The 24,673-nt window shown below is 33.1% G+C and overlaps 2 protein-coding genes across 3 annotated transcripts in view; one reads left to right on the forward strand and one right to left on the reverse strand.

The window, feature by feature from the left end:
- LOC123564933 (solute carrier family 22 member 4-like) overlaps positions 1 to 24,673 on the forward strand; it is a 143,820-nt gene that overhangs the window by 54,703 nt on the left and 64,444 nt on the right. The gene's annotated exons all lie outside the window — the stretch shown is intronic.
- On the reverse strand, positions 17,357 to 24,117 carry LOC123564928 (protein toll-like). The gene is made up of 3 exons (XM_045358854.2): positions 23,981 to 24,117; positions 19,886 to 20,518; positions 17,357 to 19,694 (listed from the first exon to the last, which is right to left on the reverse strand). The coding sequence occupies exons 2-3, from the start codon at positions 20,480 to 20,482 to the stop codon at positions 18,246 to 18,248; spliced, it is 2,046 nt and encodes a 681-aa protein (XP_045214789.2). The 5' UTR covers positions 20,483 to 20,518; positions 23,981 to 24,117; the 3' UTR covers positions 17,357 to 18,245.

A 24,673-nucleotide genomic window follows, 5' to 3' on the forward strand; every position in this document is an offset into this window, starting at 1 on the left:
AAATTGTCGTAAGTATGACACATTACATCTTCATATCCTTCACTTTTATTCACATAGTGAACCTTAGAACTATGACACAAATGCGTTTCAAGTAAGTCAAACATTTATTACATTTTAAAACTTTATTACAAAACGGGTTGCAATGTCCATTTCACATTGTAATAAGCTTTCTAACCCGTTTTGTAATAATTATTACAATTTCAGAATCGACATTGATATTGTAAGTGCTTGTATATTTTTTTTATGTAAAAAGTTAATGCCAAATTGTCATAAGTATAACACATTACATCTTCGCATCCTTTACTTTTATTTACATAGTGAACCTTAGAACTATGACACAAATGCGTTTCAACTAACTAAGAAATTTATTACATTTTGCAACTTTATTACAAAACGGGTTGTGATGTCCATTTCGCATTGTAATAAGCTTTCTAACCCGTTTTATGATAATTATTACAATTTGAGTATCCTCATTGATTTTGTAAGTACTTGTCTTTCTTTTTTACTTTTATGTAAATAGGTAATGCCAAATTGTCATAAGTATGACACATTACATCTTCATATCCTTCACTTTTATTCACATAGTGAACCTTAGAACTATGAAACCAATGCGTTTCAAGTAAGTCAAAAATTTATTATATTTTAAAACTTTATTACAGAACGGGTTGCAATGTCCATTTCACATTGTAATAAGCTTTCTAACCCGTTTTGTAATAATTATTACAATTTGAGAATCGACATTGATATTGTAAGTGCTTGTATTTTTTTTATTTTTATGTTAAAAATTAATGCCAAATTGTCATAAGTATAACACATTACATCTTCTCATCCTTTACTTTTATTTGCATAGTGAACCTTGAACTATGATACAAATGCGTTTCAACTAACTCAGAAATTTATTACATTTTGCAACTTTATTACAAAACTGGTTGCGAAGTCCATTTCACATTGTAATAAGCTTTCCAACCCGTTTTGTTATAATTATTACAAATTGAGTATCCGCATTAATATTGTAAGTACTTGACTTTTTTACTTTTATGTAAATAGTAAATGTCAAATTGTCGTAAGTATGACACATTACATCTTCACATTCTTCACTTATATTCACATAGTGAACACTAGAACTATGACATAAATGCTTTACAACTATTTCAGAAATTTATTACATTTTGCAACTTTATTACAAAACGGGTTGCGGTGTCAATTTCACATTGTAATAAGCTTTCTAACCGATTTTGTAATAATTATTACAATTTATGTATCCACATTAATGTTGTAAGTACTATTTTTCTACTTTGATGTAAGTAGGAATTGCCAAATTGTCATAAGTATGACACATTACATCTTCACACCATTCACTTTTATTTACGTAGTGAACCTTAGAACTATGACACAAGTGCGTTTCTACTAAGAAATTTATTACATTTTGCTACTTTATTACAAAACGGGTTGTGATGTCCATTTCACATTGTTATAAGCACTGTAACACGTTTTGTAATAATTATGACAATTTGAGTATCCTCATTGATTTTGTAAGTACTTGTGTTTTTTTTCTTTTATGTAAAATGTTAATGCCAAATTGTCATAAGTATAACACATTACATCTTCACATCCATCACTTTTATTCACATAGTGAACCTTAGAACTATGATACAAATGCGTTTCAACTAACTCAGAAATTTATTACATTTTGCAACTTTATTACAAAACGGGTTGTGATGTCCATTTCGCATTGTAATAAGCTTTCTAACCCGTTTTGTAATAATTATTACAATTTGAGTATCCTCATTGATTTTGTAAGTACTTGTCTTTCTTTTTTACTTTTATGTAAATAGGTAATGCCAAATTGTCATAAGTCTGACACATTACATCTTCATATCCTTCACTTTTATTCACATAGTGAACCTTAGAACTATGACACAAATGTGTTTCTACTAACTCAGAAATTTATTACATTTTGCAACTTTATTACAAAACGGGTTGCGATGTCCATTTCACATTGTATTAAGCTTTCTAACCCGTTTTGTAATAATTATGACAATTTGAGTATCCGCTTTGATTTGTAAGTACTTGGTTTTTTTTACCTTTATGGAAATAGTTAATGCCAAATTGTCATAAGTATGACACATTACATCTTCACATCCTTCACTTTTATTCACATAGTGAACCTTAGAACTATGACATAAATGCGTTTCAACTATCTCAGAAATTTATTACATTTTGCAACTTTATTACAAAACGGGTTGCGGTGTCCATTTCACATTGTAATAAGCTTTCCAACCCATTTTGTAATAATTATTACAATTTGAGTATCCACATTCATTTTGTAAGCACTTGTTTTTTACTTTTATGTAAATAATTACTGCCAAATTGTCATTAGTATGACACATTACATCTTCACATCCTTCACTTTTATTCACATAGTGAACCTTAGAACTATGACACAAATGCGTTTCAACTATCTCAGAAATTTATTACATTTTGCAACTTTATTACTAAACGGGTTGTAATGCCTATGGAAGATTATTTATGCAAAAATTCTATTATTGTATTTGATCAAACGCTTTATTATTAATGACAACTATTATTGCATTTGGTAAAGTGCTTTATTGTTGATGACAAACGCATGCTACATGTTGCAATTTAGATCACTTATATATGGATATAAGTAAACCAATTAATGCTTTAAATGCCAAAATCCTTAGTATCTTATGTATAGCTTCATGATAATTTTTCAAAGTATTTTTTCTAACGCCAAGTGCCAAAAGAGAACTGGTAGTCATTTACTTGATTTGGGCTATTGGAGACTAGTTAAATGTTAGCAAATACGTTCTCTCATTGTTAATCAACTGTTTTTATTACAGTTATTACATGCATACACTGTAATGTCATTAAGTACTTGTGTAATGTCAAGAGAGCAACGATTTCTGTATTGCGCTTTATGCTTATTCATATACGTAATTTAATGTCTTCATATTTTGTTAGCTGGGTCCATTTTCGTTTAAATGAAGAACGATAACTCCAGCTTACTTATTTGAGAATACAGTTAATAGCTGATCCCTTCAAGAAACTCTCGTAGAAAGAGGTAGCCGGGGTATTAATAAAACCCGGCCCGGCCCAAACCACGGAAATAGCCGATTCCGATTGTACGGAAACCACCGGAAACTTACGGACGGAAGGCTAAGATAATTACGAATGATGATACCGTCATTTTTATCAAGGCCATTATGTGTATTTTATTTCATTATTACAAAAGTAGAAGCAAAGTATTTGATATTGATGATACGTATGTTTGATGAAGTATTGCACTTGACATAAGCGAAGACCTAAAATAACAAGATATTTGAATCACACTCAATCAAAGAAGTAATACGTTCGGCAGTCGATGTGTCATTTTGTGTATCGGACAGACACGAGATAGCAGTTTGCAGGATACTTTCAACAGAACTGGACAGGCTGGTTAAATGTACGTCGTTATTTCACACCTAACGATGTGACATAAGGCGAAGGGGTCTATACCGTGCACTGGAAGTATTTATAAAATTTGGTTGCCCGACCAAGATAGCGTTTTAGCATATTAAGTTTTAATTTAATTAAAATATCTTGTCTTAGGGAACATATGAATATAAACACTCTTATATTAAGGTTGTCAAAGATTTGCATTGGTAAGTACACATTTTGCGAAAATTAACTAGAAATGTAAGTTTATGAAATTATTATTATACTCCTTTTGCCTATTTCGGTTGCGCAACCAAGATAGATCGAAAATAGATGAACTACGAAGCTATGCGCTGTTTTCATACTTGCCATTTGTTTCAGGTTGTTGAAGTATTCAAATTTGAATATAAAACTAAATAAACTAATAAATTATATCAAAATCTAAAAACATAGTCCACTTTTTCCCTTTTTTTGCATATTAAAGGGAGGCAATTACAAAAGTTCATAAAAAATATCAAAGTAAACATTTCCAGAAGAGGTATAACTCTATGTAATAGGTCTTTGTTCCTGAAATACAAGAAAACTGAAAACAAAATATCACAAAATGTTGCTCAAATGATAAACCATATGATTTAGCTTTAAACAAAACCGGGGGATTTTGTATGGAGATGATACCCGGAGTTACAGTAAGTTGTAGAAATGAATGAACTGGAGTATAAAATATGAAAGATCGGTCGCAAAGTTTCGAACCCGGACCCCCCCCCCCCCCCCCCCCGCCCCGCCCCACCCCGAAACATGTCCGCTCAGTCTGTTTAAAACAAAACAATAAAAAACGGTAAATATCTAATACGGATAAATGGGAGGGTAGTGATAGCAATGAACTTTCATGTTTTAACAATTTACTGCTAACGTTATTTTTTGTTTTTAGATTATTTAATTTTTGATTTCTCTTTCTTTTATATTTGAAATAATACTAGCATATCTTTTTAACACAGAATTAAAAAAAAACCGGTCCGGTCGGACTACGAACTATGCTTTTGCTATATGCTTATACAACTATTCACACAATGTTGACTTTTTGTTTTTTAAAATGAACATTTTAAAGCATGGATTACAAATGTGTGCAATTCAGATGTTAAATTATTATACCCCACACAATTTCCAATGCACTTTCCCATTAGTTTAACTTGAATAATATATCATAAGCGTTTTTATATCTCGTGCGCAAAATCGTTATTTTCAATTTCTGCGCATGTGATATTATACAATAATTGCCTTTTGGTGAGGTCGATATGAGCCGCGCCATGAGAAAACCAACATCCGCCCAGTCTGGTCAGGATCCATGCTGTTTGCTAACGGTTTTTCTAATCGCAATAGGGAGCGGTGGTCTAGTGGATAAGGTGTTGGCCGCTCAGTCCAGAGGTCGTGGGTTCGAGCCCCACTGGGGTCACGACCATGACTTCTCATATGACACCAGTACTGGTTTTTCCAGGAAGCGGACTCGAGAGTGGTTACAATAAGCTTGAAGCTTTCATCACAATCGAGCTAAAACAAATTTGTATAAACTAAAAACTAATCGCAATAGACAATGTTGGTTTTCTCATGGCTTGGCTCATATGTGGATTTATCGGCCTGATAAAAGCAATATCAACCTCGAGCGAATTTATCGACTTGATATCGTTTTTATGTGTGGTCGATATGTGGATTTATCGACCACACATAAAAACGACAATTGTTTTATTATCAAATCCAGCCTACTCATAAGTATAAACATTAGATACAAATGTCTGCAGCCTTAGGTCATCTTTCGTGGTTAATTGTATACGACGTCGCATTGTTTTAACGTAATAACGTGTGGACGTCACAGCTGGAGGTCAATATGTGTGTTTGGCTCCGCCTTCGAGAAAATACGATTTTTATCGTTGAACATGTGACTACATCTAGAACAATGGAAAGGACTATAAATATAGATTTAATGATAAAACAATAATTTCATATCACATGCGCAACAACGCTATTTTGTTTTTCTGCGCATGTGATATTACATTTTCGTGTCTCCCTATGAGAGATCGATACTTTCGTACTGATTAAAAGACGATGCGCTTATTTATACATAGGATTAAATTACTTTATCTTGTGTTCATACATGTGTGGACCCGGCCTATTTTTTGTGAAAAAAAGAACACACTACTTAGTCATTCCATTTGAATACATATAGGTTTTAATAATGGGCCTGCTATACCAAATGAAACATAATTACTTTTTGGATATAATGGAAACCCAAAAAATAAATTAATCTCCGTAAAACAGAAACGTCACAACTATATATATTTAGGGTTGAGCTAAAATGTGATTTCTCGACGCGATTTGCGTAAGGAGTTTCAGTACAATGCAATATCGGGTGAAGATCAACTTTTACTATTATTTAAACAAGTTATGAAGGATGCAACTTGTTTCTGGAAAATTCCGCTCATTACACTTTCTTTACCGTAAAGTTGAAAAAAAAATGTAAGGTTAAAACTTTTCTGAGATGCTTTATGGATTTGGCCACACATGGGCAGTTTAACAAACCAATTATAGCTGAAAAATTACACTCAGATCTTTCGTAAAAAACTGCAAACTATCGTACAATTACCCGGTATATACAAAAGAAGAGCAACAGTTTTATTTGCATAATACAATAGGTTTGGTTCTACCAATGAAAAACTCACAAAACGTAAGGTCTCAGAATGCGACAGCATTAAAGCTGCTCAATATAGATCCAAGTACAGTTCACTTCCGGTGTGGTCACGTAACCATAGTAAAGTAAGCAGTGTTAGAGTAATCGTCTGCAGTACATTGTGATATTGATAAATTTACAAAAAAAAATCTTAATGAAGAAATTTGTGAGATTTGAAGAAACAACATCCGTTCAAAGTTTTATTTTGCTTTTTCGAGACTTATTTGTAAATTATGATTAGCGGGCTCAAACGATCCTTCAGTTGTTATGTATCAAAAATGCCGAGCACTAGCAAACTGACTGAAAAGGCATTCTGTATACAATAATATATCAAATCAACCTAAATAAATTGCAAAGTTTTGCAAGATATGTCTAACCATTGAAGTTTAATTTTGAAGTATCTAAATTCATAATCTGAAAGTGTAGAGCATTGGTAAATATCCAAACGAACCTTAACAAGTTCAAGTTTACTTGGTCTTTTTTCACGAAACAGTGTGAATCGTTCTGTATATTGAGTGCAGTTTAATGGTAATTTTGTTCCCATTTAAAAGATTTCTTTTTCGCGTCGAGTTTTGGTTCACCAACTAATGTGAAATACACTCGATGACTGCTTCCTGGAAAGTAACCAGTACTCGCACCGAAAGAAGGGACTGTTGGAGTCACGGTCAAAATCCGCTGATTGGATTCGACCCCGCGACCTCCGGTTTACGAGACATCTGTACAAAATTGAAAAAAGGTAAAATTTGTATCTCGATTCTACTCTATATAGTTTTGAACTAATTTGAATATAACTTAAGTAAGTCAGTTTATTCAGAGATCACTTGCAAACTTTAAAAGAAAAAAAAAAAACAAAAAAAAAACAAAAAAAAAAAATATATATATATATATATATATATATATATATATATATTAAAACATTATAGGAACCTGCCGAATATGAAATCGATTATGCCACAAACTGCAATGTACCACAATATATTCAATTTGTGACTTTCATCGTACGTCAATTCAGCCGACTAAGTTCAAGAGATACTCAGAATCCTGCGTGAACAAACCTATCTCACTATTTGTTTCTATATATTTGTTTTATGGTCTTTGAGATTTTTTAAAAACTTTTTAATAAAAAGTTTTAAAAAACTGCTCATTCTATTCTCTAAAAATTGTCAGTCATATTAGAAATTATTCGTATTCATTTTTTTTTTGACATAAAAATAATTTCCGTAAAGTCTCATTGAACAAAAAAGTATAAAAAATCCTGCCTTTTTACTACCTATTTTTTTAGGCACGTTACCGGACACAAAGAATTATTTAGGCTTTGGGATGCACAGGTGAAACAAAAACTCTTTGAGGCCCCGAGAGGAATTCCTTTCTTCGAAATATAACAACTTTTTGGACAAAACGTGATTATAAGATAGTATATAATGATAACGATACAAAATATCGGGAACTAATTAGAAGGCTCGTCAAAACAACGCTATGTATAACGACTTCCTGTGTACAAGTTTACAAATTATATTAAGACGTTTTTTTGCAACCAGAAAGAACACGCAGTTTAAACCCATTCATCAAAGAAGTTCCTCGCGGGCATCATAAAGTTCAGTGTATTTTTTTTTACTAAATTCTAAATATGTAAGTTGATATCGACACGATATCATTCGTAATTATATTAGCCTTCCGTCCGTAAGTTTCCGGTGGTTTCCGTACAATCAGAATCGGCTATTTCCGTGGTTTGGGCCGGGCCGGGTTTTATTAATAACCACGTTTGAACGCGCTAAATTTAGAACCGGAGATCTATCTTACTTTCATTTTCACATTTTTTTTCCTTTACGATTATGACATTTTCTGTAAGTTTTTTTTCACATGGAAGGTACTCTATATGTTGTTTGGATAGATTGTAAGCAAGTTAGTGAAGAAACAATTTTTATTTTTAAAACATACTGGCAATTTAAAAGAACTTGTTCGTTGTTGCTCCTTTATAGCAATTGAACAAGCCTGGGGATCAGTCCTTATAATTTTAGGAACATGTGGCGCCCCTAGCGTTAAAATTTATCAAAATTTGCCGGTTCCCGGCTTCGTTGAAGTCAAGGAACTTAGTGTATGGTGGATAGTGCATTGTCGCTGTGCCAAGTGTCGAAATTTCTTTTTTTCCTATTTAAAACTGTAATTAATGCAAACGCATTATGGAAGAGCTACTTTACAAAATCAAAGTATGGTCATACATGCAAACAGTTGATTTATTCTGTGCATCAGACTAATAGAAGTATATGCATGCGAACATTTGATATAGAGCTATGCAGGAAGTATGTTATCAAACACCAAGCATATAGTGTTTATATTCATCAAAATTGCGTTACATAACATACATTTGTCTACAATCATAAAGCATTTGACAAAATGCAATTGAATGTTTGTCATGAATCATAAAGCACTTTACCAAATGCAATAATAATTGCATTAATCATAAAACGTTTGATCAAATACAATAATAGAATTTTTGCATAAATAATCTTCCATAAATGCCAGTTTCACATTGTATGAAACACTGTAACCCGTTTTGTAATAATTATTACAATTTGAGTATCCTCATTGATTTTGTAAGTATTTGCTTTTTTCTACTTTTATGTAAATAGTTAATGCCCAATTGTCATAAGTATGACATATTACATCTTCACATCCTTCACTTTTATTCACATAGTGAACCTTAGAACTATGAAACCAATGCGTTTCAACTAACTCAGAAATTTATTACATTTTGCAACTTTATTACGAAACTGGTTGCGATGTCCATTTCACATTGTAATAAGCTTTCTAACCCGTTTTGTAATAATTATTACAATTTGAGAATCCACACTGATATTGTAAGTGCTTGTATTTTTTTTTTACTTTATGTAAAAAGTTAATGCCAAATTGCCATAAGTATAACACATTACATGTACATCTTCTCATCCATCACTTTTATTTACATAGTGAAGCTTAGAACTATGACACAAATGCTTTTCAGCTAACTCAGAAATTTATTACATTTTGCAACTTTATTACAAAACGGGATGCTTTGTTTATTTTCACTTTGTAATAACCATTTTGTTGAAACTTCCTTGATGTTATGCTCACCAATAACCTTCTAAGTTACAATTAATGAGTAAAATTACATGCTAATAGTACGCCCCTTGACATCCTCACCTCATGCAATTTTATTCATATAGTGAACCCTAGAACTATGTACAAATACGTTTACACACACGTTTCAACTAACTCAGAAATTTATTACATTTTGCAACTTTATTACAAAACGGGTTGTGATGTCCATTTCAAATTGTAATAAGCACTCCAACCCGTTTTGTTATAATTATTACAATTTGCAACTTTATTACAAAACGGGTTGTAACACAGCAGTGTTACAAGAATCACATTCTGCATGTCTTGATTAAGATGTGACTAACGATATTTTCAATTTAATGACACCTTTTATAGGATGTTTGCTCTCATGAGGGTTAACAGCTCTGAATCATGTGTTGCTATATAACATATCATTTTTAAAATGAAAAGTAACTGATGACAAGCAACTGACAAAAGAATATCATAGGCTATCAATTTTGACATTTGATTACACTTTGATACCAAATAATTTGTATCTTATTATTGTAAATGATCCCCATGCAGTATCTTGCTATAGTTTCACAAAGACTGGTCATGCCTTTATCATAACAGTTAATACCTAATTTAATTGATATTCAAACTTTATTTGTTACGATTCGTGCATAGTTTCTCCTAGTGTTTATCTTGATGTTCCAATGTATCCAGGAAAATTCCACCACATAGTGCAACTAAGTCTTTGTAGGTACAATTTGAAATATGAAAATCATTATGTTGTACATTGTTGTTTTTTTTTTGTACATATTTCAAAACGACTGCAATAGTTTTTTATTTAATTCATATATATCAAGTTTATATATCTTAAATCTCTGCAAATAACATATTTCTCGACCTGGTAAAAGATCTTATTTTAGATACTTGCATAAATATTTTCTCTTGTTTGTTAGCTTAGGTTTATTTTTGCAACAGAAATTCGTTCATGCAATGTTAAGCAGTGAAACTAACCAGTGTCCCTGGATTCTGTATCAGAACTTATCAGTTCTCTACAAGTAAGTGCTATTAAGCTATTAACTCCTATTAAGCTAACTGGGTTGGTATTTATATGTTCTTATAATGCGATCGAGGCTTAAAGACCAGATCAAAACTGTTTAGTACATTTAAACTGATTTACACTTTGAAAATAACATTTTTAACAAAACGTCGTCATAAATATCCATGTATATGCAAAATAGTGAATTAAAATTAAGCATTGGGTCACCCGGACTTCATACGGGTACCAGGTTTTAGAGCTTAGTGAGCAAGACATTTCTTTTTAAAATGCTCTGAGGTCTGAATTTTAGGCTTTCCGAAGTAATATGGTTGCCGTTTGATCGTTTATAAGTTAAAAGCGTCGGTGCACCCTGAATAAAATAGCATATTATACAGTATATAAGTGTGTATCAGTGTTTTCAAAGTTGGGTAGTGGCAAGGGGTGGGCGAGATTTCGGAAGGAGGTACCGAATCCTGCAAAAATTTGGTATTTTAAACTCAGTTTCCTGCATTCTGCTAAGTTTTCCAAAAAGTTATTTCTGTCATAAATACTTTTGCATTTTTTTACTAGAAAACTAGTTTACGTGGCTTTTTTACCAAACGCCGCTCTTCGTGGAATTACACGCCTCAACACGTATATCATTGAAGGTTCAATGTTCATCGCCGTTTGAATACATCTGCGGATGTCTGTCTCTAAATTGCTTTTTGTACTTTTAACATGTGTAAATGTTGAGTTCTGCTCAACCCGGGGCTAGAGGGCGTGGACGGTAGCATACATTTCCACTACCGTCCATGAACAGGTTCAATCAAACCGAGCCTGTAACATTTTCCTTTTTGTCGTGTTGAGCAACCTGTGAAGTTTCCACTTTTCTCTATTTTACTTGTCGGATATTCTTCCTGGTTTTTACCTGTCTTCTAACTTCGAAATTAAATGTGTCTCAGTATTTTGTGCTCCAAGACGCGTATAAAGCGATTCTTTGATGATTATCAAGACGTTCCGATATGATTTATACCCATTTAAACGCATATGACATAGCATTCACTTCTTATATGTACAATTCTAAAGAAGCTGGCTAAAATAATAATTGGTTTGCCTTCAATGAGTGTTCAAAAATCAAAATAAATGACTGTCAAGATATCAGAATGGAACAGCCAAAACTACGCGTCCTTGTAGTTGTATTTATTTTTTTTTCTGGAAAGGGTCAAACTTGATACTATTGTACCAACGTTGTTTAAAATAAACAACGTTTTTTTACAACACAAAACATATAATGAATGTAAACATAGTCAAAATTTCGCTAACGGTAGGCTGTGAACAATGACCGCTTTCGTTTCATTTTCATGTGAAACATTTGCAGTACAATAAACTACCAGTTAGTAAAGGCCACTTTTTGAACAGACCAATATTTGTTTATACAAAGCACGATCATAATATGCATGATTAACTGTAAGCAGCTATTTGGAAAACAGCATTTTCATCAATATAACAAATGCCTTTATTGTTGTATATATTTGCGCTTCATAGAAATACATTAAATCTAAGAATTAAACATTTTAACAAATCAATGGATTGTTTTATCGATTGGTCACCTAGGTAGTAATTAAGTTGTTTAGTACTTCCTCCTCTACAATCGCCAAACTGATAAAGGAATATATTCCAACATAATAACTGATAACAAATATGTTTAGACACGGAAGTGCCAAACATTACGTTTTGTTTTTAATATAATATTTTTTTTAGTTTCTGTTTAGCTAGAGTTTATTAAGTATTTTAACTATTATTCGCTTACCCTGCTTGTTTTCCGACGGTGTCACAACGGTATCAATAAACTTCCACATACCAATCTATGAAGAAATGTCCGCTGATTATATGAAAAGAACACTATTTTCTTTTGAACTTGAATTAATCACATGTTAAATTTATAAAGATGGAAACATGGATCTTTTAAATTTTAATTAAACGTTTATGCAGTATGTACAAAAACACATTATAATCTGTAAAATATGCATAAAACTGAAAGACTCTCGACAAAAAGTTTAGGCTGTATTTTATGAGTAATACTGATGTATGATTCCCAATTAAGTATGAAATTTGTTTGTGTCTAGTCATTTGTTAAATCACATGGGACTCCGTGGCCGGGCGGTTAAGGTTGCTTACTTCGAAACACTGGCTTCTCACCGATTTCGGTTCAAGCCTAGCTTGGGGTGTAGAATGTTTCATGTGAGGAAGCCATCCTGCTGGCTTACGGAAGGTCGGTAGTCCTACTCAGTTGCACGCCCGTGAGAAAATAATGCCCAGAGCGACACCTGAGGTCTTCCTCCACTTTTAAAAACTAGGAAGTCTCCATAAGACCTATAAAATCGATGTAATGTTAACCTTCACCTATCCCCCGAAAAAAATCAAATCACAACGTGCTACTGTAGACGAATACAGAAAGGATAGGTCATGATTTCTATTTTCAAAACAGAAAGCATTATATTTTACTGGAATTTACCAGAAGCAGATAGCATTATTTTTCTGAATTTTAAGTACATACAATTATACATTCATTTTTCACACCACAAACGACTAAGTCCTTTGTATCTATACTACTTAAGATTAAGCCAGGCTTATTATAGGTTTTCTATAATAAACAAGTAAATTTATTACAATGTGTTTTCTATTTGCTTCTTGCTCCACGAAACTGACAATAAAGTAAACAAATAATTATGCTGACATTACAGTTTAAACATGAGTATCAGGATAATAGCAAAATTCCGTATCATACAAAATGCAAAATTAATAGATTGAAATAATATGCAATAGATCTTACCTGATCGAGCTTTTCCGGCGTTTTATATTGAAAAGTGGGTATGTTAATGGAGAGACGTTATCAGTCGGGATTTCCCTACTGCCATTTCTATACATGCAGTTTTACTCTACCTCTTCTCATTGGTTTTAGAAATGAACTTATCAGTTTAGGTTGAAATGGGTCATTGGATAGTCGAATAAATGAAATTTCTAGATTATTTATTTAAGTCCGAATCGTGGCAAAAGCTATATATTGAATATTTAACACATTAACAGTATTATAACCTTAACTTTATTATCCATGTCCTGAAATTAGTGATTTTCTAATATAGATCTAGCAATGTTATCGTATCGTGCTGGGATCTATTACTAGTGGAATGGTAATACCGGTGTATTCCGAATTTTACTTAAATCTTGTTCGCGTGAATCACGTCATCAAAAATTTGCATAAATGTAAACACAGACTTAATGCCGGTCTGTCAAAATACTTTGAAGCCCTACAATGAGTTTATCTGCAGGAAAAAGATATGTCTTACCAAAATATCATTAAAAACACTAAAATCCTAAAAGTTCCCGCAGTTATTTGTACTGAATAAATCTTATACAGCAGACGATTGCTCTTTAACTAAAATATACTAGGGCGAAAAACTGGTTTGAAAAAATAAAACCATCCACTATTTCTCTTTTACAAGCATTTTGTAAGACTTAGAGAAGATTGTTTCTATTTCTTTTTTTTTACATTTAAAAATCTATTAACAAGATTTAAGTTCATAGTTTCTTTCCTGCATCTTATAAAGTCAAATGTATTTAAATGTAGACCCAAAAGAGTTATAAATATGTATGATATTATAATGCCTTTTCTAATCTTTTAAAATATCAAATCAGTTTCAACTCTTCTTAAATTCCGACATACTTATTCTTCAAGCCGTCATGGCGAGTTATTTCGTAGGGCTGTTCTGCATTTTGGTGTTTGTTTCGCACAGTTGTGTTGTAAACACAGAAGCAAAGGTGACATTTTCTGAAATACTTCGAAAAATTGAAGAAAGACTTTGACGTTATCACCAGACAACAGACGAAGACTATATGAGCCGTGCCATGAGAAAACCAACATAGTGGGTGTGCGACCAGCATGGATCCAGACCAGCCTGCGCATCCGCGCAGTCTGGTCAGGATCCATGCTGTTCGCTTTTAAAGCCTACTGCAATTAGAGAAACCATTAGCGAACAGCATGGATCCTGACCAGACTGCGCGGATGCGCAGGCTGGTCTGGATCCATGCTGGTCGCAAACCCACTATGTTGATTTTCTCATGGCACGGCTCATATAACAATTAAAACTGGCAAGTCAGCGACAACAGGAAACCATACCGAAAGAAAACAAACTGTAGCGAATATACTACGGTAGGTCCGTACAGGATTATTTCAATAGCTTAGGTAGTCGCAATGTTGAATTCTTGATTTATTGAATTCTGCTACGCCATTTGTACAAAAAAGAACAATATAATTCAGGTGGGTAGTTTCATGTTTGTGACCAAAAATACAATGATTCCTATAAATATTGATTTTGTGTATATCAGAAATGACAACATATAACTTAAGTCATGTTAGAATTGGTGTGTACATTGTATTTATGATGATACAGGGTCAAATAGCTAGACGCTATATAACGTAAGAATAACAGACGCTCATTACTTGAAATGGTAAGATATTAGCCAGTCAGAATAAAATACTAGAGGGCGCTACTGACAGTCATTATAAAAAGTGAGTATCCCTGAATATTTATTCAATGTTATGTTGAATTTCGAAGAGGACGTTTCGGCTGCATTCTCATAACGTTATACATATTATACATTGGTTTAACCGTGTTTTCTGTTGGGGCATTGTGCCGTAGAAAGGTTGTGTCAGTAATAGTAGATAGAACACGAGGTTTGCAGACAAATAGACGGGTACGGTACAGATAGAAGCTAAGGATAGTCTGTTAGTGTTACATAGGGGCGGAAACCTTTGGTTGAAATCATAGGCCTATATTGGTCCTCTATACTACATACGGTCTGATGAAAAGCTAGAAAGCTTGGAGGAAAATTGTTTTACACATTTGTAAGGGACGTATGCTTCATTTATTAATACAATTAAACATAATTCTTTTTCAACAACATAATAATTTAAAAATCATTTGTCCATAATCAAATAATCATAAGACAAAGAAGTCTGAAGTAAAATTTTATATTATTATATTTATTCCTCTGTGCCAGTTACAAAACCATCTGCAAGCGAAACGGATACAGCTAAAGCTGCTTCAGTAAAACGAGATTCATCGGAACAAATATGCATTGAAAACATTCTGCAGGTTCGTTTTCTTCTTCTATACATCAGCGTTTATTCTTAAAATGCTGTATTTCATTTCTTATTTGCTGTTATACACTTTTGTACCTTGTTTCTAAAAAGGCTTTTGTCAAGACGTATACCTTGTGAGTTTGTCAACTTTTCAGAATTTAAGTTTTATCCATACCTTATCAAATTATACTATATTTCATATAGCTTTAGAAAAGAGAATAGAAGGTATGATGATTATCAAAGCATCTCGTCTTGTTTAAACTGGATTGTACAGTTTTCTCATTACAAAATTCTACATTTAAATATCCATAAAGCAAAACAGAGACCGGAAACGAATCGAATGGGAACAAATCTAAAGCAACTGCACGCAACGTAGAAATAACAAACTCAGTTCCGCTAGTTCAGAGACGTGTGACATTTTTCATATCACTACGGTAGCCTTAAAAGTAGTATTTTTGAATAACTATATATTTTATAAACTGATAGTTTCAATATTAATAGTACTTCCAGTAATTTTATAACTGCAACATAGAAAAGAAGATATATTTTTACATTCTCTTTTCATTTCAGCTACACATCTATATTCAGAGAAATGTGTTTTCGTCATAAATTTTGGATCATATAATGTTCAAAGCCTTGGCATAGATCATCCTATAGTTTATACCAGGATACTTATTAAGAAAATCTTCATACGATCCTAGCTTTCCTTCGCTATATGTGGTTTCGATTGAAAGGATATTCCATTCCGACACACTTGAGAGTTTACATTATATAAAATACATCGTAATTTTTTATGAACTTAAAGTCGCAATATTACATTTTTACTTTTAGAGCTTTGCTTATCTGCGCACAATATATACGAATAAACAGTTTTATATTTCCATCGATTACTTCCTAGGTGATGTCGGTTAAGGCCTATGATTTGATCTCATAATTGAATTTAAATCTTACCTTTACCTGATTTAGAATGTATAATGTTCTCGAAGATTTTTGTGTCGCCAATATTCACCCAGTATTTCATTCTCAAGTGAATTCAAAACAGACATTAATCGTCAATATGTCGAAAAATATAACCAACTACATGTATGGAATAATGCTATTTAACTGAGAATTGTAGGTGGTGCAAACTATATCCATTATACGGGTTTTATTTTAGACATGATTTTTGTCCTGTGGATGATAATCATTGTTTTTATTTCTCCGTTTAAACACAAGATTTATAACGGATTGTCGCCAAGTAAGTGGTTGATAGTGTGAACGAAAATGACGGTGTCTCTGATATCATGCATGATAACCATAAAGCACAAGTAGGCAACTTTGTCTCTGTGTCGCTGACGAAAGGCAAACAGGTCTGGGTTGCTAACTACGCAATGAAGATCCAGTGTGACAGACATCTATAGATTTTAAACTGTGTTTAGTTTTATATTGTATTCATTTAATTTTTCATATTTGAAGAGATAGTTTTCAAAATTATTGATTTGCCCATATATATACATATTTTATTACATTGATGTTTAATCAAAACGAGGTAACGAGTTAAGAAAAAGGTAAACATGACAGTGGAGACCGTATATGACGAGCTTATCGGATGGGCAATTACATAAAATATGCTATATGAACCTCAAATTAAGTCCCGGTCACTTACTGCCCGTAAATTGCATGCAGATGAAACATTATTCCGATACATATGTGTTTTCATAATGGATCTGTTATATATCTACTTTCGGATGTTTTATTCCGATGCCAATATGTTCGTTTGCCAGGAAACTAGTGATCAGCATTTTTCATCCATTCACGTATTTGATGCGGCTCGTAAAAAAATGATACAAGGCTGTTATAGACCAGACAATACGAGTAAAATCCAGACGTCTGCGGTCATTAAAAACAGTACACGACATTGGAGAAATAGTTCAATGGATCTACTCTGCAGCTGTGCAAGAAAAACAAATAGTAATTCGAGGAGTGGGAGTAAACTCATCCATTTATTATGAATAAAATAACATCCGCTTTCACCATTCGCTCTGTATCTCGATTTACAAATGTGAAAATATACTATACAAATTACGCATGTAAATGTAATTTCAAAATTTAATTTTGAGAGAATAATAAAATCCAAGTAGCTACTCCTTTAAAATCAAGGTTACTATCCACGGTACGCAACAATTTTACAACTATATATATTATAATATATTAGTTTAAACATAATAATCTATAAATATAAATTTGTAGTATAGGTGTTTATCAACATATTATTCTACATGCACATATACTAGATCAAAAGGACGGATTTCGGATGAAAAACACCTTTCTCCGTCACTTTATAATATGAATAAAGAGAAAATAAAGGATGAGACGATACGTAGATATGAAAAAGATGTAAGTTCTAAGAAACATATATTCTGAGAATATTTCACTACAAAGTTCTCCAGTTTTATTTAGATATCAGTTTTTTAGTTCAGCCTTAAATCCATAACTTTTTCGAAATAAAAAATTATTTCCGTTCAAATTTAACAATGTAGAATTAATGTCAACCATCCATACCATTTCAAAATATAAACACGATAGTTGATATTTAATATAGTAAGTGCTACATTCTAAGTTCTTGACTCTATCACGAGATCTCAGAATATACAGCAATACGCTAACTGTTTATTTTTACACTATTGCACCTAGTATAAACTACAAGCTCTACAATTTAAAAATTATCTCAATGAATTATATCTCTCTCTATTTGCTCTGCATTTAGTCTTGTCACAATGCACTACCATTATTAAATCATTTTTACTTTCAGAAGCACAAATTCGTTTTATTTTTGTATATATGTTGCCGTGTGTACACAATGCTCATATGTTTGCAAACTCTTGCGGTCGTTCCCTCCTCATGAGAGGTTCAGGTAAGGGATTTCTTGGCAGTTCGTATCTCAGCTTAGACCACAACATTTTCTCTTCCAAACTAAACACCTTTCTGCCTTTCATTTTAGATGACCATGGTTCTTTTTTCGCTATCTCTTCAGCGTTTTTATCATATAATAGATAAATAATTCGACCTTCATTTTGTTCTAAAGTTTCTGAGTGGCATAACTCGTACTGACACCAGTGGTTGTTATCGTAGTCTGTACTAAGGATAATCAAAAGTCGTCTGCTTTTATCAATCAATTCAAGTCTAGCATCAGCTTCAGGACCAGGCGGTGCATTTCGCGCAGCTACACCCAAATTGTAAAACGGTTTCTTCTCTTTAAGCTGCTTGAAGAGTACTTTCATGACCCATTGCCTGACATATGTATCATTGTCATCAAAAGAGACATACATGTCGAAAGTCTTATCCGCGTTTTTGTCTACTTCATATTTATCCGAGGGATGAATGCGGAAAATTTTGAAAAGAAGTACCTTCGTCTCGTATGGGCATCGTTTAGCCGTTACCAACAAGGCAATCACAATAACTAATACTACAGACAACACTACAATCAGGATAATACTCCCAACGTTATTACAGTTCAAAATGTCTTCATTTAGATCAATTATTTTGTACAATTTGCCTTCAAATGTGCAATTAAGGGTCTTATCAGCGTATTTTGGTGCCAGCTTAATCCAGTCTACCATCCATAGCATATCACATGAACATTCAAGGTTATTTCCTTGAAAGTGCGCGTCTTGAAACTTGATATTCTGTGCTCCTGATGGAACAACAGTGAGTAAATTGTTACGAAAGTCAACGAATGCATTTTCTTTACTTGCTATATTTTCTATGACAAAGGACGGTAAAGTGGTAAGGAAATTGTCAGGCATTGACAGGTTTGTAATGTACTGTAAGTAACTAACGTTACCAAATTCGGTTATTTTGTTGTGTCCAAGCTGTACCTCAATTTTATCGTATGGACTTCTTGGGAGCGTGTCTGGTATACTTGTCATATTCAATTCTTGACAGTCGACGTTAAGGATGCCTTCTTCTGGCCGGTCTTGGCATAGACATCCTGTTGGACAATCATTCGTAATGTTACAAACAAGTTCAGAGACGGCTACTTCATAGAACGCCCGTTTGCCACGTAAATGTGGAGGATTGTAACACGTTATATTAAGATAATCGCTATCAGCCCACAAGAAAAATGACTGTCTAACTCTTTTAATCATATTATGAGCATAGCAATCACAGCTAAATGGGTTTTCACGAATGTCTGGTAACAGTTCTACTAGTACTGATTCAATACCAGTATCTTGGGAAGTTGTGTCTTTATATTGTATCAAGTACCAGTCATGCCACTCTGTGATGTTATTATGCCGCAAATCTGTAGTTGCCTGAAAATAACCATATCACTGTATAAAATACATGCAACGGTTTCCTAGTGAAAAAGAAATTCGGATATGAAAGATTCACAATCATTTATTAAAATCGCAAAGTTGACCAGGTTATTGGCTTTATTAGCAATAACAGAATACGTTTTAAAAAGACATTGTTACGATGCAATTATATTGTAATTAAATCTTACCCCTTCATACACAGTTCTTGAAATATACGTCCAATTATAGTTGTTAGTAAATGTGGATACATTGTTGTAACGCAGGTCCAGACGTATAGCTTGCTTGACGTAGGCCCAAGGCTCGAAGGCTGTTATCTGGTTATGATGAAGGATAACCTCTTCAATATGCAACATAGTGTAGTTAAATACTGACAGCGGAATATATGTGATCTTGTTGTAAGAGAGATCTACACTTATTAGATTGTTTTTGTTCTTGAAAAAGTCCATAGGAATTTCAGTCAGTTCGTTATGATCAAGGTACAAACGTTCGAGACGTCGCATTATAGCAAAAGTTTTCAACTCTATGATTGCAATCTTGTTATTGCTGAGATCAAGAAGTTCCACATTCCATAATGTGTCAAATGATGAGTTCTCGACTTTAATCAATTCATTATTAGACAAGTTGATATGTCTAATAAGACCTGTGCAATTGGAGAACCATCGATTTTCTATTGCTGTGTTGGACGTACCCGACATATAAAAATGAGTTCTGTTCACACAGACGCACTCGATGCTACTGACAAGTGTTATAACGCAAAGAATAAGTTCTATTACAGCTGTCTTCATCCTCGATTCGTTTTCGTTTGTTTATTAATAAACAGTCTGAAAAAATGAAATAAAATGTCATAGACACATAGGACTACAATATTATTTCTGTATTGTATGACACGACGCATTATGTTTTGATTATTGCATTTATACATCAAACAATACGTTATAAAATTTGTTTTCAACTGAAAGATCAGTGCGCGCAATTGTGACTATTTTTCACTCATCTAATCAACAACTTAATTCATATATACCATTTCCGAGTTATACATATGCCATTGTTTTCTTATGATTGCCTTTGACACAAGTCAACACAGGAACGTCTTACCTATTTACTATGTACTCCAAAATTAAATTTATTGCCGTTAGACGCGTATAAGGCGGTTTTTTGGGATTATTTACTAGAAATTTCAATATGATTTATACCCATCTAAAGCTACAGTCACACATTCGGATATGTCCGTGCGTTGAGGTACGGTGCGAATGGGATTGGTCTGTGGAGGATGAGAGTTTGGTAGGGGGGGGGGGGGGGGGGGGGGGACAAGGATCTGTACGGAGCAGTACGTCTTGGTACGGGAAAAATGGTGAGAAACGGGGAACGAACGCGAATAAGTACTACGTTGAACCACGTTTTCCTGTGCCTGGCAACTTGCCCAGTGGATGGACTGGTCTGCGATGAACTACGTTTAACTACGCTTCAATGCGGGCTGTCTCGAATAACTACGTTCAGCTACGGATCTATATACGTTTCGGTACGGATAACTACGTTATAGTTCGTTAACTACGGATGAATAAGTTTCATCCTAACTGGACTAAAGTCACGCTCAAATGACTACGGCTCACTCAAACTTTTGTGCAAGTTCAAACGTTGGAGAAACCTTGCATGTTTGGGATAAGTCTTGAATACGTTTTGACCAAGTGTTATTACGGACTGATACGGATTACTACTTTGAAGTACGACTCAGGTACGGATCGATACAGATTACTACGTTTCTACCCATGGCTAGACGTTGCTATAGTGCATGTTATTTCACCTGGTGGGGCGTGGTTTCGCGACGGTCCATAACATTCTTGTGCAGTGTATGTAGCCAAAGTAGCGTTTTATTTTAGTCGTTGGTTACCGAAGATTACGGAATTAAACAATTATAACGCTCTACCTTTGAGATTACCATTATTTGCATAGATCAGAGATTAACTGCGCCCCGCCAGGTCGAATAAAACGCACTATACCTGGGGTATAAACGAACATGAGATAGCATTCAATTCTTATATATATAATTCTACAGTAGCGTCACACATTTGTTGTTTATACGAAAATAAAATTTAGTGAATGTTAATATAGTAAAATTTTCGCTAACGGTAACCTGTGAACAATGACCGCTTGACCTAAGGCTTGCAGACCATTTGTTTCATTTTCATCTGAAACAATTGCAGTACAATAAATCTACCAGTTAGTAAAATTAAATGCCTCTTTGGAACAGAGCGTTGTATTTTTTTTTTATCCAAACCATGGTCAAAATATACATGATTAACTGTAAGAATCTACTAGGATAAAAGCATAATGTTCATCAATATAACAAATATCTTTTTGATTTATAAATATATATGCGTGTGTGCGCGCGTGCGTACGTGTGTGTGTGTGATTCATGCAGTAAAGCTGTAGAAGTACAATAAATAGATACTACACGAGTGCCTTTTCATATTGAATTTATTAAACCAGTTGAATAAAATAATAAAATGCGAGGCTCTGCCGAGCATTTTATCAAATGAATGTTATTGAACGAGTTTAATAAATTCAATGTGAAAAGTCACATATATAATATTCTTTTTATCACATGTAAGCTTTTCCTGCCAAACCGTAAAATGGCGTTCTTTTACTATTATAAACAAGTCTATTCGACTTTTTGCGACGCCGATGTCAAAGCTTTATTACACTAGTGTTTTATCAAATGTATGTATTGATTCTATTTCAGTCCCGCGACGGCAAACATCTGATAAATCAAAGATTTAAACATTTTAACCAATCAACTGATTGTTTTATTGATTGGTTAACTAGGTAGTAAGTAAAGTATTTTATCTTTAGTACTTCCTCGTCTACATTCGCCACTCTTAAACTGATAAAGGAAGTGTTAAATAAAAATATTCCAACATAATAACTGATAACAAATAGACGCGGAAGTGCCAAAAATTACGTGTTGAATCGTAAAATTATAAGGTTTCTATTCAGCTAGAGTTAATTGCGTTTTTTAACTATTAGTCTCTTAACTTGCTTGTTTATCGACGGTGGGACAATGGTTTGAATAAAAACACACAATAATCTATTAATTTATGAATGTCAGCTAATTCTATATGAATAACACTATTTTCTTTTGAAGCTGAATAAATATAATTATATAATCATGTTAAATCTAAAAATATCAAAACAAAATAGCGTCATCTGATTTAAAAAGGGAAATGCTTCCTATTTTCGTGTCAAATCTTTCAAACTTCAAATTAATGTTTATGCAGTATGTACAAAAACATTATGATCTGTATCATATGTATAAAAACAAAAAGTTATTGTAATATGGCGAGAATTCAGCTGTATATTATATCATAAGATATCGACTGCAGTAATACTGGTGTATGATTCCTAAATAAGTATGACGTTTGTTTGTGTCTAGTCATTTGTTAAATCACATGGGAATCCGTGGCCGGATGGTTAAGGTTGCTGCCTTCGAATCACTTGCTTCTCATCGATTTGAGTTCAAGCCTCTCTTGGGGTGTAGCATTCTGCATGTGCGGAAGCCATCCTTCTGGCTTACGGATGGTCGGTGGTTCTACCCAACTGCCCGCGATAAAATAATGCCCGAAGGGTCACTGGGGTATTTTTCCACCATCAAAAGCTAGAAATTCGTCATACGACTTATAAATATGCCGATATTAAGTTACCCTCACCCCACCCCCACCCAACAAAAAACGTCAAATTAAAACGTGATGCTGTAAACTCTATGCTACAGAAAGATGCAGGATGCATAGGTCATGGTTTCGAACTTAAACAAAAAAAACAACAACATATTTTACTCTTATTTACAAGAGGCAGATAGCAAACTGCATAAATACTCACAAGGGTGTCATGCAGTATTTTATAGATAGAAACTTTTCTTTGAATTTTAATTATATATAAAATTGTAGTTTATTTAATTCAACAGTTTTTTATCCTTTTATTATTCAATGTACATTCATTCTTCACACCACAAAGGATACTATTTTTTAATCCTTTGTATCTATAATAGTTTAGATCAAGTCAGGCTTAGTATATATTTTCTATAATAAACAGAAAATATATTAATTACAATTTAATCTATTTTTATTGCTTTTTAAAGCATCGTTCTTGATTCCACGAGACTGACTATAAACTCAACAAATAATCATGATGGTAATACATTTTAAACGTACGTATCACGATGGTAATAGAAATCCGTATCATACAAAATGCAAAATCAACATATTGAAAGAATGTGTAATAGATCTTACCTGGTCAGCGTTCTGCCGGCGTTTATATTGGTATCAATGTAGTGAATAATACGGGTATTTTAGCGCAGAGACGTTATCAGTTGGGTATTTCCCTACTGTTATTTTTATACATGCAATTTAACTCTACCTCTTCTCATTGGTTTATTGGTTTTAGAAATCGACTTATCAGCTTAGGTTTATATGGGTTATTGGATAGTCGCGTGAATGAAGTTTCTAAATTATTGAACGTAATCACAATGTGTTAATCGATAGAAATTGATTTATTATTTAAACTTAACAAAAACAAAGGTATAGAACATTCAGTAAAATTACGCGTTTTGTAACGAGAGATTCACATTTTACTAAGGCTTCACAAAGTAAGAATTGTGGCAAAAGCTATTTATTGAATGTTTATCATATTATCAGTTTTATAAACTTAACTTTATAAGCTGAAATTAGTTATTTTTTAATAAAACTCTAACAAGATTGTTGTATTTGCTTTTCGTTTGGGGCATATTTCGAACCAAAATACACTAGGGCCAAAGAAAAGATTGGTTTGAAAATAAAAATAAAAATATCCACTATTTCCCTTTTTAAGCATTTTGTAAGATTTAGAAAAAAAATCTTTTTCTTCTTACACATTTAAATCTTTTAACAACATCCATAGTTTTGTACATGCATTATATAAAATCAAATGTACTTTAATGTAGACCT

The sequence above is a fragment of the Mercenaria mercenaria genome, chromosome 2, assembly GCF_021730395.1.
Source record: "Mercenaria mercenaria strain notata chromosome 2, MADL_Memer_1, whole genome shotgun sequence".
Taxonomy (NCBI): domain Eukaryota; kingdom Metazoa; phylum Mollusca; class Bivalvia; order Venerida; family Veneridae; genus Mercenaria; species Mercenaria mercenaria.

Coding starts and splice junctions, on each gene's coding strand:
- LOC123564928 (XM_045358854.2), bottom strand. CDS start 20,482: ATGAAGACAGCTGTAATAGAACTTATTCTTTGCGTTATAACACTTGTC. Junction 19,695..19,885: donor CAAGAACTGTGTATGAAGGG/GTAAGATTTAAT, acceptor GGTTATTTTCAG/GCAACTACAGATTTGCGGCA.